At 44.9% G+C, this 17,067-nt stretch overlaps 1 protein-coding gene across 2 annotated transcripts in view; it reads right to left on the reverse strand.

Moving 5' to 3' along the window:
- LOC126248178 (filamin-A) overlaps window positions 1-17,067 on the reverse strand; it is a 564,033-nt gene that overhangs the window by 72,342 nt on the left and 474,624 nt on the right. For both annotated transcript variants that reach the window (XM_049948949.1, XM_049948948.1), the window contains one exon: window positions 16,161-16,296. In XM_049948949.1, the coding sequence (XP_049804906.1) occupies window positions 16,161-16,296 (136 nt within the window). The remainder of the gene's footprint in view (window positions 1-16,160; window positions 16,297-17,067) is intronic.

The following is a 17,067-nucleotide window of genomic DNA, read 5'->3' on the forward strand; positions in this document are numbered from 1 at the left end:
ACAGTTTGTTCAGTAAGGCAAGACAGAAGGGAAATTACGCTCCACTAAAAAGAGATTGGCTTCGTCGTACGTAGGCGGAAATGACATACTCGCATAACCATAGTCTGTTGACCTGTGTCCACGACTTTAGTCCTGTGTTATACACTGATTGTGGACTTTTAACGAAGGTAAGAGCATGTGGAATAGGTTCCCACGCACGCGAGTGGTTCGAAGACTTCTTAAGCAATAGACTCCAGTACGTTGTCCTCGACGGTGGGTGTTCGGCGAATGTGACAGGGGTACCGTCAGGAATGCCCCAGGGAAGTATGATAGGACCGCTATTATTTTCTGTATACGTGAATGATCTGGCGGACAGGTTGGCCTGTAATCAGAGGTTGTTTGCTGATTATGCTGTGGTGTAGGGGAAGGCGTTGAAGTTCAGTGACTGTTGGAAGGGACAAGACGACTTAGACAAAATTTCTAGTTGGTGAGTTGAATGGCAGCCGGCTCTAAATATAGAAAAATGCAAGTTAATGTGGATGAGTAGGAAAACCAAACTTTTAACATTCGAATAAAGCATTAGTAGTGTGTTGCTTGACACAGTCCCATCATTTCTGGTCGTAACGTTGCAAAGCGGTATGAAATAGCGCGAGCATGTGGGCAGTGTGGTATGGAAGGAGAATGGTCGACTTCGGTTTGTTGGTAGAATTTTGGGAAAGTGTGGTTCATCTGCAAAGGAGACCCCATATAGGACGCCGAGGCGACCTATTCTCGAGTACTGCTCGGGTGTTTGGGATCCACATTAGGTTGGATTAGAGGAAGAAATCGAAGCAGTTCAGAGATGGGCTACTACTCTTAGATTTGTTACTGGCAGGTTCGGACAACACGCAAGTATTGCGGAGATGCTTCGGGAACTCTATCGGGAATCCCTGGACTGAAACCGACGTTCTTTTCGAGAAACGCTATTGAGAAAATTTACAGAACCGGAATTTGAGCTATTTCAGAATGATTCTACTGCCGCCAACGTACATTTCGCGTAAGGACCACGAAGATAAGATGTTGTTGATGTTAGGTTTGCGGGGCGTTCAACTGCGCGGTTATCAGCGCCCGTACAAAAAAAAAAAAAAATTGTTCAAATGGCTCTGAGCACTATGGGACTTAACATCGGAGGTCATCAGTCCCCTAGAACTTAGAACTACTTAAACCTAACTAACCTAAGGACATCACACACATCCATGCCCGAAGCAGGATTCGAACCTGCGGCCGTAGCAGTCGCGCGGTTCCGGACTGTAGCGCCTAGAACCGCTCGGCCACCGCGGCCGGCCGCCCGTACAAATTCCCAACCTTTGCTCAGTCCAATCTCGCCACTTTGATGAATGATGATGAAATGAAATGAAATGAAGACAGCACAAACACCCAGTCATCTCGATGCAGGTGAAAATCCCTGACCCCGCCGGGAATCGAACCAAGGGCCCCGACGAAGATAAGATGCGAAAAATTAGGGTTCATACGGAGGCATATCGACAGTCATTTGTCCACCGCTCTCTTTGCAAGTGGAACAGGAAACGAAACGACTAGTAATGGTAAAGGATACCCAATATGACTTTTTCCCCCTACTTAGTCATATTTTTGATCCACACACTTTATTGGACATTTTTCCAAAATATTGCTCGAGATAGACCACCTACTTTGGTGCTAGGTTCGCCATAGGTCGGTACAGACCATACGAAAGTGTAACAGGTTACTTGACGAACTGAAATTGAAATCTTTGGAAGATAGGCGGCGTGATTCTCGCGAAACTGTGTTCGGTTAATTTAGAGAACCGGTGTTCGACGAAGGCTGTACGACGATTCCGCAACTACCGTCCTACATCTCGCTTATGAATCGTGAGAGTAAGAAACATTAGGACGCGTAATGATTGATCATTATTCCTCTAGCTCAATCTGAGAACTGAAGAGTATTTGTACGAAGTACCCTCCGCCATGCAGTATCTATTGGCTTTCGGAATAAATATACAGACATTCCGGAGAGCACATAGCATCCCTGATGTGATACTCCTAACTGGCCTGCAAATTACTGACAATCTCTACACTGAAACCAAACGTTTCCCAGACACGCGTGGAATCGGTGGGCGCCAGACAACTGACATCGAATCCCTCAGTTCTCCCATTGCCGCGGTATCTTGGTGCACAAGTGCACAGACCAGATAACAGGTTACGCTCTCGTTCCGTTCAGGCTTCTGACCACGTATATTAGCAACTACGTGGGGCAGAAGACTTGCGCAGTATATTATCTCCTTCTCTGGAAGGTGATCAATATGGAGAATTGCATCCCAGGGAACACTAGTCATAACCTTTCCGACAGAGGAATTCGACATGGCCGATACTTTTGTGAAGTACCACCGGCTTCTACCCACTGCTCGAGACGTTTCTTTTCTGTCGTCCAGTAGTAGGTTCAAGTGTCATGTTAGTTAACAAATCTGTGCACATAATCGTTTAGAGCGCTCGAAATATTTCTTGGAAATTTGTTTCCACTTTTACCTCCAGAACCTCCGGAAAGCTTTCAACAAATGCGACGCCCTGCTCGCAAAAAGCTTTCTCAAAGTTAATTCTTCGTCTAATACGTATCGTGCTCTTTCTCCTTATTTGCCTATGGTGTCACCCACTTCATTCACCTTTTAATGGTCGACCTCCAGCAACACATTTTGCACTTTCTCTGCGTTTTCATCAGTGTTTTGCAGTTTTAGCGTGTCTGGAAATATCACAATCTTCATGACAAGTACAACCATATTTGAATTCGGTAGCTAATTTCATAAGAATTGAAAATGAAGGAGCAGACTACCTGTAAACCATCCAACACCTTGAGATAAGTTTCGGTTGGTGATAAACCACAAACATCGAGAGACCATTGTATTCTAGTTTATCGATTAAAGTAAACCTAACTACTTTAAGAAATGTAGATTAACTTGGCCATTTCACTTGCGGAAGTGTAAAAACATAGCAAAAAGGAATTCACTGATATCGACGCCATCTCTTTGCCAAGCTGAGATGTTCTCTCTTTACTATAACCGAGAGCATACCCAACTGTGTGGGAGACTTAAATTCCTGTCAAAATGTTTCCTCCGCAAGCCACTGCCTCCATCCTGTATTTGACCTATGGCCCATTGTAACAAGTTAAGAGAGAACAAGGGAGCTACCTGATGGAAGTACACAGAAACAAATTTATTTCATCCTCCATTCGCAAGATGAGTGGGAGAGAGTTACAAATAACGGTATAAATACCCTTTATAGGGAACTGCACAAAGTACTCGCGCAGATATGAGAAATAATGATCAAAGTAAGATGCGTACATCTCGCCACATTGAGGTCATCAGACACAAAGCATTAGCTCGGCTGGGGAGGAAGCAAGCGTGGCGTGTTCGAGAAACTCTTCGGGCAGTCGCATTGTATGATTAAAGGAAACAGCGGAAGACGAAGGAATGGAGGGAAATTAGTTTGACGTACCTTCGACGGCGAAATCGTTAGAGATGAGCAGTGGCTCTGAGTAGTCTAAAATGCGCAAGGTAATCTGCCTTGTGCTTCTCGGAGGAACCATCGTGGCATTCGCTTAATCTGTTTATGGATACTGCAGATAACTTGTATGAGCTTCGGGAGTTTGAGCCTCGCTTCTGGATCACTGCACCAATTTGTTCGGTGCTACTGTACACTGTTATGGAGGGTGTGATCCGTTGTCTAATGTACCCAAGGCTTTTACTTTGATGTAACACTACTTCCCCCTCTTCTAATACCTACTGAGTAGAAGGTCGTACTGTACTGTCACTTGGAAGTATAGTTTAATATACGTACCGCCCCCCCCCCTCTCTCTCTCTCTCTCTCTCTCTCTCTCTCTCTAGACGTCGGTCCACAGGCCGGAGATAACATACATACTATCTCTAATAGGTACCTGTCTTGTAAAACAGTTTCAGGTTCAATCCACAATGGCAGAATTCTATTGTCATTTATCTCGTATGTGCTGATGCTACGTCTGTAATTATTTCACTCTCGAGGAGACATTCAAATATCTCTTTTCCTTCAATACGGCTGAGCTGGCCTCCAATATCCTGTGACGACGGGATGTTGTTCTAATCAGTACCAAAGGAAAAGCGAACCTGTAGCCGAGGTGATAATAGCACTCATTTGCTTAAAACAGTTCCGATAAGAGGTGCGATGCAAGCGACTTACAACGTCGACATAGCGACGTAGCGCAGTGATACATTGGACTCTCATTCGGGAGAACGACAATTCAAATCCCCGTCCAGACACCTGAATTTAAGTTTGCCGAGATCCCTCCAATTTATTGAAGGTAAGTGCCGGAATGATGCCCTTGACGGGACGCGGCTGAATTCATTACCCCATATTCCGCAATCCGATCTTCCTCTCCGTCTCTAAGTACATTCTTTGACGGGACGTTAAACTACCTCATGCTGGTACAACGTTGATTTTCCACGTTATAGAAACTTACCTAAAACAATCTCGCATCGAGGTTATTTCGACGGCCACCGTCAATTTCACGGCACGCATCCGTCGTATGCGACAAGTGTGCCTACTTTCACATACACAGCTTATTGCATTCTCCCAATAAGTTTTAAGAAAAGGCAGTAAAAACTGGACGACGTACTAGGAATGAAAGTGCAGAACAGATATAATACTTTTTCTGTCGTTAGTGCACAGTTCTCGATTAAAGTGAAAGAGAACGCCGGCCGGTGTGGCCGAGCGGTTCTAGGCGCTTCAGTCTGGAACCGCGCGACCGCTACAGTCGCAGGTTCGAATCCTGCCTCGGGCATGGATGTGTGTGATGTCCTTAGGTTAGTTAGGTTTAAGTAGTTCTAAGTCATAGGGGACTGATGACCTCAGATGTTAAGTCCCATAGTGCTAGAGCCATTTGAACCATCAGACATTTTTAGTGTAATTACGTCCATTCTTAGCACTAAATACAGCCTGAAAATGGGCAATGGAAAATCTAAACAATTTGCAGTGAGTAAAGGAAGGAAGGAAGGAAGGGAAGATTAAGGTTTGAATTCCCATCTACGACGAGGTCACATAGACTGGGAAGGAAATCATCCGTGCCCTTCCAAAGAGTTAGCCCGGTATTCGCCGTAAGCGACTTAGGGAAATTAGTGAAAACCTAAATGTGATTGACCGAATGGGGATTTGAACCGGCGTCCTCACGAATGCAAGTCCAGTGAATTCAGGGGTTTAACACAATTATCGACAGTGAACGGCTGGTCAGTGTGAAGAATTTCACTTAAGTCAAAAGCACGATAACGGCAAGAGAATGAGACCTGAAAGATCTTACCTGCACAATACACTCGGCTGCAAAGTCAAATCAGAAAATGAGCGCAGCGGAGCTGACGCAGGACACCTGCATTGTTGTTTTAAGCAGTGTCCTAATAGACGTGGTTTGCATAGTCTTCCTCCGACCTCTTACGAAGTGTCTTATCAGTGTCACATGGATGAGTGATGAGTAATTGTACAGTGTAGTGTTGGGTTTGTGTTGTTATGTATGAAGGGAAGGGAAAGGGTGGAACTCGAGACCGGCACATAGCCTACTCAATGGGACCGCCGAGTTTACCGTTCTCATCCGACAGACGGATCACCGTCGTCATCACATGTCCTCACTTCAAGAGTCACTGCGGAGAGGTTTGGAATTTAATCCAGGATACTGATCCAAAGACTGGTGATCAGCAACGTTACGCCACCTACTCTCTCCCCTTGCCGAACAAATACTGGCATTAAAAATTTTCCACCACCAGAATTCAAACCAGCTAACCCCTGAGTCGAGAGACTCCGCATAGACGGCAACTTCCTTTTCAAGCTTTCGCCTCAAATAACATCGACATCGTGTTAAGTAAATAATTTATTACGACTTATAGCTGGAATGTTTACGGATGTAAAATTACCACCGGATGCTTAAGACACCACAGCGAGCCACACTAACATATTAAAAGCTTCTTCAGCGAACAGAGAGCGTACCGTGGCTATGGAACACCGTTGTCCATGACGCAACTTCTGAGTAGGTCACTTACTTCGTCATGTGGGGTTAACTACAAACCAGACAACCAGACAGAGGCGGGCCGAAGATGATGTGTACAGGCGAACTGAGTCCTAGAGTGCTATCTCCACACAAAAGTGAACAGGAAGCAGCAAACTGGAGAGAATGGAGATGAAAACCGGCTGTAATGTCATCTCGGTATTGAAGAGGAGCTAAAGCCAGAACTCCGGGCACTTTGGCAGCGCGCCGTTGCACCGTCATCAAGTGCCCAAATGTACATCAGAAATATCCTGCCATCTCGACGAGGCCGCTCGCACAGTCAAGACGACACGGCTGCAGTACGCTGGCTGAGCAGAACTGTCCAGGCACCAGCCATCACGCCATTTTGACAAATGAGTCGTTTTGCGCGCGCCTCGCGAATGAGTCAGCTGTCACGGGACAGGGCGAACGCGGGCGCCGCTAGCAGAGAGGTAAATGAGACGCCAGGGCCGTTCTGGAAGGAGTCCGAGAGCTCGCCCACTAGCTTCCTGTCCCAGACGCATATAGAACACCCAGCCACCATCTTTTTCATATTTCAGGCCACGCAATTAGATTTGTACGGGGCCCGGCCTTTGGCAGACACGTCACTCGCAGTAGGGTCTCACTTTCGTTATAGGAGATATGCAATCACATTATGAGCTCAAGGACGAAACTGTGGTTGTAAAACTCGTGCAAAATGTAGAATGAAAGAAAAAAATGGAAGGTTTCGACCTCTTTTACTTTCCAAATTGCTCTCTGCCTGTTTCAAGGCTTTCAAGCAGACGCCATTCAGACAGCTAGCACGTCCGACGTCGTGAAACATGCGAAGCTCTACCGTATCGATGACGGTGGCAAGTGCGTGTAGAGTGTTGTTTAGCTATTGATTATGATGACAGAAGGAAGAGGACAAAATCCGGCAGAGCATCAAGTGGGTAGCCGAACCACCCGAGAGACAAACGTCGTCAACAGATCACGAGTTATCACTACACGAGACACTACGGTATTTGGCGCAGAATTTTCCTTACTTGCCAGCCCAATAGTGACTAAAAAAAATTTGAACATTTTTGGAAGATGACTGCCAACAGCCGCTACGTAATGCATAAAATGCATATTTGAACCATCAGCTGTTTTTATTTTAAACCCAAATTCTACCGGTTTCAGTCTTTGACCATATTCATGGGTTAAAATGGTTTAAGCCACCATACTGCATTAGTCATTACTTAAAATGTGTAGTGTATGCTATGAATGTAAACACAGCAGACAGAACTTTAACAGCAAACATCCGAATTCTGAATGTATACAGAGCAGTACTGCTTTGTGCACTTTTAGAATTTGGAAGTCGTGCCGTTGGAACGTACGGACACAGCCATTCGAGGTGATCGACGAATTACATACAAACTCCTCGTTGCTCAACTGAACGTCTCTGTTGGTAGCGCCCGCCGGCGTGGCCGAGCGGTTCTAGCCGCTACAGTCTTGAACCGCGCGACCGCTACGGTCGCAGGTTCGAATCCTGCGTCGGGCATGGATGTGTGTGATGTCCTTAGGTTAGTTAGGTTTAAGTAGTTCTAAGTTCTACGGGACTGATGACCTCAGAAGTTAAGTCTCATAGTGCTCAGAGCCATTTTTTGAGAAATAAATCTGAAATTTATTATTTGGAGTATACACGTCAATCATCACACTGTTTGTGTAAAAGCCAAGAGAAGTAATAATTTACTGAATTTTACTATTACTGGATACGTTTTTATGAGGATTCTGAAGTTCTCGCAAATATCGTTTTCTCTTAATATTAATGTCAAATATGCTTGTAACCAAGTAGCAACAAGGCTGCTGGTGAGACCTTGATTTCAAAATGAAATGCACTGCACCTAGAACGGCGTACGCCAGAAATGCTCTTCTTATTGGCGTTCTCAGCCTCTGCCCTGGCCACACAAACTGCTACAGATTCGCACATATCTTAGATCAAATTACGACTTTCAGTGTGTAATATGTCTGGACAGAATACATTGTTGCCGTTGTGAAGGAACGTGGCGCTACTGGGTGTATTACTAAAGGCAGACGTGGTTGTCAGATGAGAAGTGAAACACGTCTTGTGTAAGGTGTGATGTCCAGAGAGGCAGGGCGGGGGTCTCGGCGCTGAGTCAGCACCTCCGCCTCCGCCGCCGCGGTAGCCTGGAGGCCCCGGATATATATATAGCCGACTTGGTCACACCCGAGGCCAAGCCGCACATTCCTGCCGGAATGGGGGGAGTGGAGCACACCACGGCAGCGGGAACCGCTTCTCTGCCTAATGACACCCATCCCTAGCGCTCATCGGCGGTTCGAGCCACACGATCCTACGCGAGATTCGAACGGGAACACTTCACATCGCCTTCCCACTTTTGTACTCAATATCCATCTGAACATCGGGACACTTGCAGTTTGAAAATAGAACTGATACTGGACGACGAGAAGACTGGCGTACACACGTCGAAAAATGTGGTTCTTCAGAGTCTGGAAGCTGAGTAGGTCGGGTGTGCCCCATGGAGGCTGACAGGACCTCCAATGTACTGAATGCACACAAGCGATTGAGCAGATAGAATCATCTGCACTATACGACTTCCCACTGAAGATTCCGTTGGCCACAGAGGCATCGTTATTTGACGATGGTACGGAATTACAGAAAGACTGACAATGTTTACATTAGGTGCAGTATGTTCAAAATGTTGAAATGTGTGTGAAATCTTATGGGACTTAACTGCTAAGGTCATCAGTCCCTAAGCTTACACACTACTTAACCTAAATTATCCTAAGGACAAACACACACACCCATGCCCGAGGGAGGACTCGAACCTCCGCCGGGACCAGCAGCACAGTCCTTGACTGCAGCGCCTGAGACCGCTCGGCTAATCCCGCGCGGCTTAGGTGCAGTAGAGTCCAGTTCTCTTTAAATGTGGATAAATGTAATATGATACCTACAAAAAACAGAAAGAACCCGATAGTATATAATTACGATATTAACTGTGAACATCTTGGGCAAGTCAAAACGTTAAGTCCTTACGGCTGCTACTCAGAAGCGATATGAAGTGAGACGATCATGTAAAATTAATATTAAGCATGTATTAATCGGAAGGGTACTGGGAAATTGCAGTGCGTCTGTAAAGAAAATAGTATACAAGATGGTAATGTGACCAATTCTGCAGTATTGATCCAATGTTTGGAATTGATGCGAGTAGCCATGACAAAAGACACAAGATGAATTCAGTAAGCCGCTGGAAGGATCGAGAAAGGTCAGTTTAGTTCATACAGAAGTGTAACAGAACATTTCGGGGAATTTAAATAGGAATTCATGGAAGAAAGATAGATAGTATAGAGTTCACGAAAAAATAACTTGTCTTCGAAGGAGGTTGAAGGTCCATTATGACAGCATCTTTTATCTCGTGTAGGGACCATAAGAATAAGTAAGAGACTAGCGCACGCCCAGAGGCGTATATACACAGTACACAAGTGGAACAATATACAGGGTGAGTCACCTAACAGTACCGCTGGATATATTTCGTATACCACATCAAATACTGTCGAATCGATTCCACAGACCGAACGTGAGGAGAGTGGCTAGTGTAACTGGTTAATACAAACCATAAAAAAATGCACGGAAGTATGTTTTTAAACAAACCTACGTTTTTTTTAAATAGAACCCCGTTAGTTTTGTTAGCACATCTGAATATATAAAAAAATACGTAATCAGTGCCGTTTGTTGCATTGTAAAATGTTAATTACATCCGGAGATATTGTAACCTCAAGTTGATGCTTGAGTACCACTCCTCCGCTGTTCGATCGTGTGTATCGGAGAGCACTGAATTACGTAGGGATCCAAAGGGAACGGTGATGGACCTTACGTACAGAAGAGACTGGAACAGCACATTACGTCCACATGCTAACACCTTTTTATTGGTCTTTTTCATTGACGCACATGTACATTACCATGAGGGGTGAGGTACACGTACACACGTGGTTTCCGTTTTCAATTACGGAGTGGAATAGAGTGTGTCCCGACATGTCAGGCCAATAGATGTTAAATGTGGTGGCCATCATTTGCTGCACACAATTGCAATCTCTGGCGTAATGAATGTCGCAGTACATGTGGTGTAATGTCGCCGCAGGCTGCCACAATACGTTGTTTCATATTCTCTGGGGTAGTAGGCACATCACGGTACACATTCTCCTTTAAAATACCCCACAGAAAGAAGTCCAGAGGTGTAAGATCAGGAGAACGGGCTGGCCTATTTATGCGTCCTCCACGTCCTATGTAACGCCCGTCGAACATCCTATTAAGGGTCAGCCTAGTGTTAATTGCGGAATGTGCAGGTGCACCATCATGCTGATACCACATACGTCGACGCGTTTCCAGTGGAACATTTTCGAGCAACGTTGGCAGATCATTCTGTAGAAACGCGATGTATGTTGCAGCTGTTTGGGCCCCTGCAATGAAGTGAGGACCAATGAGGTGGTCGCCAATGATTCCGCACCATACATTTACAGTCCACGGTCGCTGTCGCTCTACCTGTCTGAGCCAGCGAGGACTGTCCACGAACCAGCAATGCATGTTCCGTAGATTCACTGCCCCGTGGTTTGTGAAACCCGCTTCATCGGTAAACAGGTAGAACTGCAACGCATTCTCTGTTAATGCCCATTGACAGAATTGCACTCGATGATTAAACTCATCACCATGTAATTGCTGATGTAGCGACACATGAAACGGGTGAAAGCGGTGACGATGCAGTATGCGCATGACACTACTTTGACTCAGTCCACCGGCTCTCGCAATGTCCCGTGTACTCATGTGTGGGTTCATGGCAACAGCAGCTAACACACCAACTGCACCCGCTTCTCCTGTGACGGGCCTGTTACGGACCCGTTTGCGTGCTACGACCATACCTGTTGCATACAGTTGGCGGTAGATGTTTTGCAATGTGCGGCACGTTGGATGCTCTCTGTCCGGGTACCGTTCTGCATACACCCTGCAGGCTTCAGCCGCATTTCGTCGACACTCGCCATAGATGAGTATCATCTCCGCCTTTTCAGAGTTCGAATACACCATGGTCACAGTTCCTACAACACTACACTATCACAGGCGTCTGGTAACACGGTGTACTACAGTTGGTCTGCGTGCGGAGACGAATGCAGAATAACAATAGCAGCAACCGCTACATACGGAACTGCGACAGCTAGACCACACCACAACAGTGCACTACAGCCACACTCATAAACACGGTCGTCATCGTAAACATGTCCCTGCAGATGCTGCTCGCCGACCGTGGCCCGTGTTTCTTACAACACGCAACTGAACGTGGGAGGTTTCAAGCGTCAACTTTAGGTTACAATATCTCCGGATGTAATTAACATTTTACAATGGAACAAACGGCACGGATTACGTATTTGTTTATATGCTCAGATGTGCTAACAAAACTAACGTGGTTCCATTTAAAAAAAAACGTAGGTTTGTGTTAAAAAACATACTTCCGTGCATTTTTGTATGGTTTGTATTAAACAATTACACTAGCCCCTCTCCTCACGTTCGGTCTGCTGAATCGGTTCGTCGGTATTTGATGTGGTTTACGAAATATATGCAGCGGTAACGTTAGGTGACTCACCCTGTATAGTTCGATTTCCTCCCGGCAAGCTCTGAACAGTGCCCTGCGGAGTATTAGATGTACCTCTGCGATGTGGGTATTACACATCTGCAGTAGTAAACACGCGTTTTAATAAATAATGTGTCAAATAATCGTAACACAGGTGTAAAAGGAAAGAACAGCGGTGCAACTGTTATTTGTGAAAACTCTCCCCGCTCCTCGGGTTCGCCCGCATCTCGTGGTCGTGCGGTAGCGTTCTCGCTTCCCACGCCCGGGGTCCCGGGTTCGATTCCCGGCGGGGTCAGGGATTTTCTCTGCCTCGTGATGGCTGGGTGTTGTGTGCTGTCCTTAGGTTAGTTAGGTTTAATTAGTTCTAAGTTCTAGGGGACTGATGACCATAGATGTTAAGTCCCATAGTGCTCAGAGCCATTTGAACCATTTTCCTCGGGTTCCCGTGTGTATTTGCAAAAAAAGAGCTAGAAACTTTGAAAAATAAATTATGATAAGAGCGTAATTTGGATTCAATTCTTCCATCAGTCATAGTACCAGACTGAAATATCTGGCACCACTGGCCTACGAGCGAGTGTATTCACATATCGTGAACTCAATGTGTCTCATAATGAACAGTGATGTGATAAAGACCATAACTCTTGGCTAGCGCTTGTGCACAGTTAGGCATTAATGCGACTTCAGACTATTAACTTTAGGTGAGTTTAGTTGTGTGTGTAATAAGGAATGAGACGTAATGCGTTTTCAGTTTTCATGTTGTATTTGTTTACTTTTTGAAAAATAATTAACAGGTTGTACGGCTACAATCTTATTTGTTCACCTATCCTAAGTTAATACCGTTTACTGGACAGTGATAACCTTCAATCGCTGATACGACGATTGTTATGTGCTATAAGACGATCTTGCCCGACTATATCGAATCACAGTTCGCTGTAACTGCTCATCGGCGCATCCTTCGAGATCTGGGGGCAAGTCGTCTGCTTGCCAGACGCGGAGTGACGCCCTTCCTAGTACAGCAATCTATTTCAGAGAAACTTATTTACCCATTTTTTGTGTGTGTCAGCTATGCAAATGGACTATTTTTAATAGCGAGAAGTCAACTTCTATTGCGTTTACAACATTGCTAAAGCAACATTAACAAGTGCGAATGGTTCAAATGGCTCTGAGCACTATGGGACTCAACTGCTGAGGTCATTAGTCCCCTAGAACTTAGAACTAGTTAAACCTAACTAACCTAAGGACATCACAAACATCCATGCCCGAGGCAGGATTCGAACCTGCGACCGTAGCGATCTTGCGGTTCCAGACTGCAGCGCCTTTAACCGCACGGCCACTTCGGCCGGCAACAAGTGCGAGTTTTCTGTGATCGACATAAACAGATTGTAACGTTGCCTTAGTCTTACGGCAAATTTGTATACTTGGTCGAAAGCTGAAACATTTCCCTACGCCCTTGTGCTGCGTTTAGGTAGGATTCAGATCCGAATCCCCTCTAATCGATAAAAAGTTATCCTAGCTATGCTCTCTTTCCGTAATCGCGTTTTGATGGCATACTGGTTGGTTGGGTGATTCGGGGGAGAGGACCAGACAGCGAGGTCATCGATCCCATCGGATGAGGGAAGGAAGTCGGCCGTACCCTTTCAAAGGAACCGTCCCGGCATTTGCCTGAAGCTAATTAGGGAAATCACAGAAAACCTAAATCAGGATGGCCAGACGCGTGTTTGAACCTTCGTCCTCCCGAATGCGAGTCCAGTGTGCTTACCACTGCGCCACCTCGCTCTGTAAAGCAATGAACATTTAACATCTTAGTATGGGTGGTTGGTACGAATACAACAACAGATGATAATCTGAGCTTGCGACACAGTTGGAGAAGCCAGCAGGTTCATAGGTCTCAACGCGCTGAGAGATGTAACATATGTTCACTAATAGGGCAGTCTGTTTGCCAGGCTGCTGATTGTTTGAACCCTGCTACGGCTCTATCTTTACCGCTCAACATACCAGTTTCCGCAGGAAAGCAAACCGTGGTCTGTTTTAAGAAACTGATTAATGGGACAGAGGAGACAAACAAGTGCGTCACATTCGGCCTGCAAACGGCAAACCTAGCGGGAACCAGGGGTTATTCTGGCTAGCGCATTTCTTATCTCCTCCAACTACCGCTAGATGACGTAACACACACACACACACACACACACACACACACACACACACACACACACACACACACACACACACAATATGTGAGAGGAAAAAATGGGGAGAGGTCATCGTCCATATTCACTTATAGGTATTTTCTTTTTTACGGAGAAAGATGTGATGTAACGACTTTAAGACATTGCATGCAGATTATTTTTCCAGTTTGGGGGGGGGGGGTTAATGGAGGGGTAACAACATTATTGGAAGGACGCTGAGTTAACAGAGACTGGAGACAGTGTTTCAAATATCTGTCAACGAAACATTTTTCGTGTGGAATGAAAGTGCCTTCCTCAGCCCAGTAACCGACTATCATCAGTGATTGAAGAATATACTGACATTAGCTTTTCCAGGAGGGCCTAAAATTCCGTTAGTTGATAACTTCAATACTCTCTGTGTACGAAATGAATTACTAGATAACACTGTTTGCGGGGAATGTTTGAGAGTATTGTTACAGTCTTACTGCCTAATGCTCTCGCAGGTTTCTTAGGACAAGAGACAGAAACGCTTAGGTATAGGTAAATCGAATAATGGTATTCGCTACGGTAGTAGCAAAAATAAGCATACTACAATTTCTGCGTGTATAAAAACTTTCACTCTCATTTTGCATGGAAGAGCACGTTACAGTTGAAAAATCTATCACTGATTTCCGAGTTCTAATTGAGCTGCCGTTAATCCTCTTTACTTTCTCCCTCGTGGGGTACCAAGTACCACTGCACATGCCAAATTGTCGTAGACTTATAGCTAGTAGGCACTCGAGGGACTACTTGGTACACTTAGTTCGCTTTTCTCTTCTCTTTGCCGAGGAGAGGTGGGGGAGTGGGAAACAGTAATTTTATTAGCCGAAGCTAATCAAAGTGTATGAGATGAAACCATAGGTGCTTCTTTATACGTTTTCCACAGTTTTTTACCCGGTGAATCAGTGCTGGTGCGAAAGGCACCAATGCTTCCTAATTTACGTAGTTAGATGGTGAAGATTCTTAACATATCTCAGTTTTAGGTCATTCAGTATTCCTATCTTTATTAGTTTTAATGTCTTCCTCTGATTTTCCTTTTGCATGTGTTGTCCCGCGAAGAACAGCCAAACGTAAATCTTGGTAAAGAGCCACTGTATAAAAGTAACTTATCCATATATTGTAAATAGTTAACATCCGAAGAGAAAAAATAGCGTTGTATCAAACGTTATTAAATTTCAATATTCAAATGAGTTTCTCCACATCACAACAGCATCATCAAGTTTGCGATTGTTTCCTCTGTCTTTAGTTTCACATTATTCACTTTATATCAGTGAAGACTGCAATTCAGCTCTCTTTTTTTTTATTTTGTGAGATAACAACGTTGCTTGTGAAAAGGGTTGGTACAGGGTGACATTTTGTGAGATAACAACGTTGCTTGTGAAAAGGGTTGGTACAGGGTGACAATTATTGAACTATATGAAAAAACGTAAATTAGTTACAATCTGCAGCGTGAACACACCTTATTCCACATGTAAACGTCTCTACAGACATTTGGATTTAGGTTATAACATGTTCGATATGTCGGCTATCATTGGCGACGATGTGACGGAGACAAACAGCGAAATTCAGCACGACTCGCTAAAGCGTCTGACCATCGATGCTGTACATGGCCTCCTGAATGAGTGTTTTCAGTTCAGCAATGGTTTAGGGGTTATGCTGTACACCTTGTCTTTAATATAGCCCCACAAAAGGAGTCGCATGTGTTCAGATCCGGAGAACATGGCGGCCAATCGAGGCCCATACCATTGGCCGCTGGGTACCCCAGAGCCAGAATGCTGTCCCCAAAGTGCTCCTCCAGCACATCAAACATTCTCCAGCTTCCATGGCGTCGAGTTCCGTGTTGCATGACCCACATCTTGTCGAAATCAGGGTCACTTTAGATAATGAGGATGAAATCATCTTCCGAAACCTTCACGTACCGTTCGGGAGTCACTGTGCCATCAAGGAACATCGCAAATCACAGTCACTCGTTGAGGTTGAAGAGACTTCTCGATCGCGAAATGCGGATTCTCAGTCCCCCAAATGCGCCAATTTTGCATACTGACGAACCCATCCAAACGAAAGTGGGCTTCGTCGCTAAATCAAACCATGCATGCGCACGCTAATTCCCATCATGCCCCTCGCCCAACCGACGTAACGCAGACCGTTCAGAAGTTATGACGATTTTATTTAATATAGTTCAATAACTGTCACCCTGTATTATCAACTGTTTGTGCTCGTCGATAAAATGCTACATAACAGGGGGAGGGGGGGGGGGGGGGTTAGTGGTAATGGCAGCGGCTATTAGTAAGATATTTCAGGATTCTTTTACCTGTGACGTGTCCTCCTGTTGTGGGCAGAGGGATGTTGTCCAACTGCACAGATCTGTATTGTTGGCTGGTGGTGGTCTTTTGCACACGTTGTGTTTCCTGGACGACCGTCTGCTTCACGTAATCCTCTGGCCCCGCCTGAAACACGTGAAACACACCACGATGCATAACCCTGGCAATATCAAGAAAACAAATGGCTTCGCTTACAAAAATTAGAGCCTCTCCCCTACCCTATAAAGTTCCACTTATACAAACAACATTGACAAATTTCATTTATTTATCTGCGTCACTCGAACAACCTGACACTAAAACACTATTGAAAGTACCTGGTGCTTCATTTAACAGTGCTTTACTGAAATACTATTCGCACGGTGCACCCTTGAGACCATTATTTGACAGTCATATCCGATATTCTAAGCCATGTAAAATATCTTATTTTCCCATTCCTCGTTTAAAACTATGGGATCCTCCTATACAGTATCGCATTTTCAAGAAATTCGTTATTTTTAATTTTTCGCAATTAAATTTAAATACTGTGCAGTTTGATTTTATTTTTCATGTTTAACAACTATTACCTCAACGTGACAAATGTTTCACGTTTACTCGCGACATTAAAAGAAAACGGAATAACTTTGGTTTATGTACAACAGTTTTAGAGGGGCAAGTTTCAACTTAGTTTGATTGTTCAAAAATTAATAGTCATGACAAAATGTATACCGAACCGCAGGCACTGTGCAACAGAAAGCTGCTGTTTGTAGATACGTCGGAAAAATAACCAGAAAATCCCTATTCATGATTCTCCATTCGATAATGTGGAAACGACAGATCCTTCCAACGGAAGTCACATCGTAGCTTTCGTTGCAACGGCTGTCGTCGGGAAATAAGATGAAACAGTAAGAAGGTAGGTCA

This window comes from Schistocerca nitens, chromosome 3, assembly GCF_023898315.1.
Source record: "Schistocerca nitens isolate TAMUIC-IGC-003100 chromosome 3, iqSchNite1.1, whole genome shotgun sequence".
NCBI lineage: Eukaryota > Metazoa > Arthropoda > Insecta > Orthoptera > Acrididae > Schistocerca > Schistocerca nitens.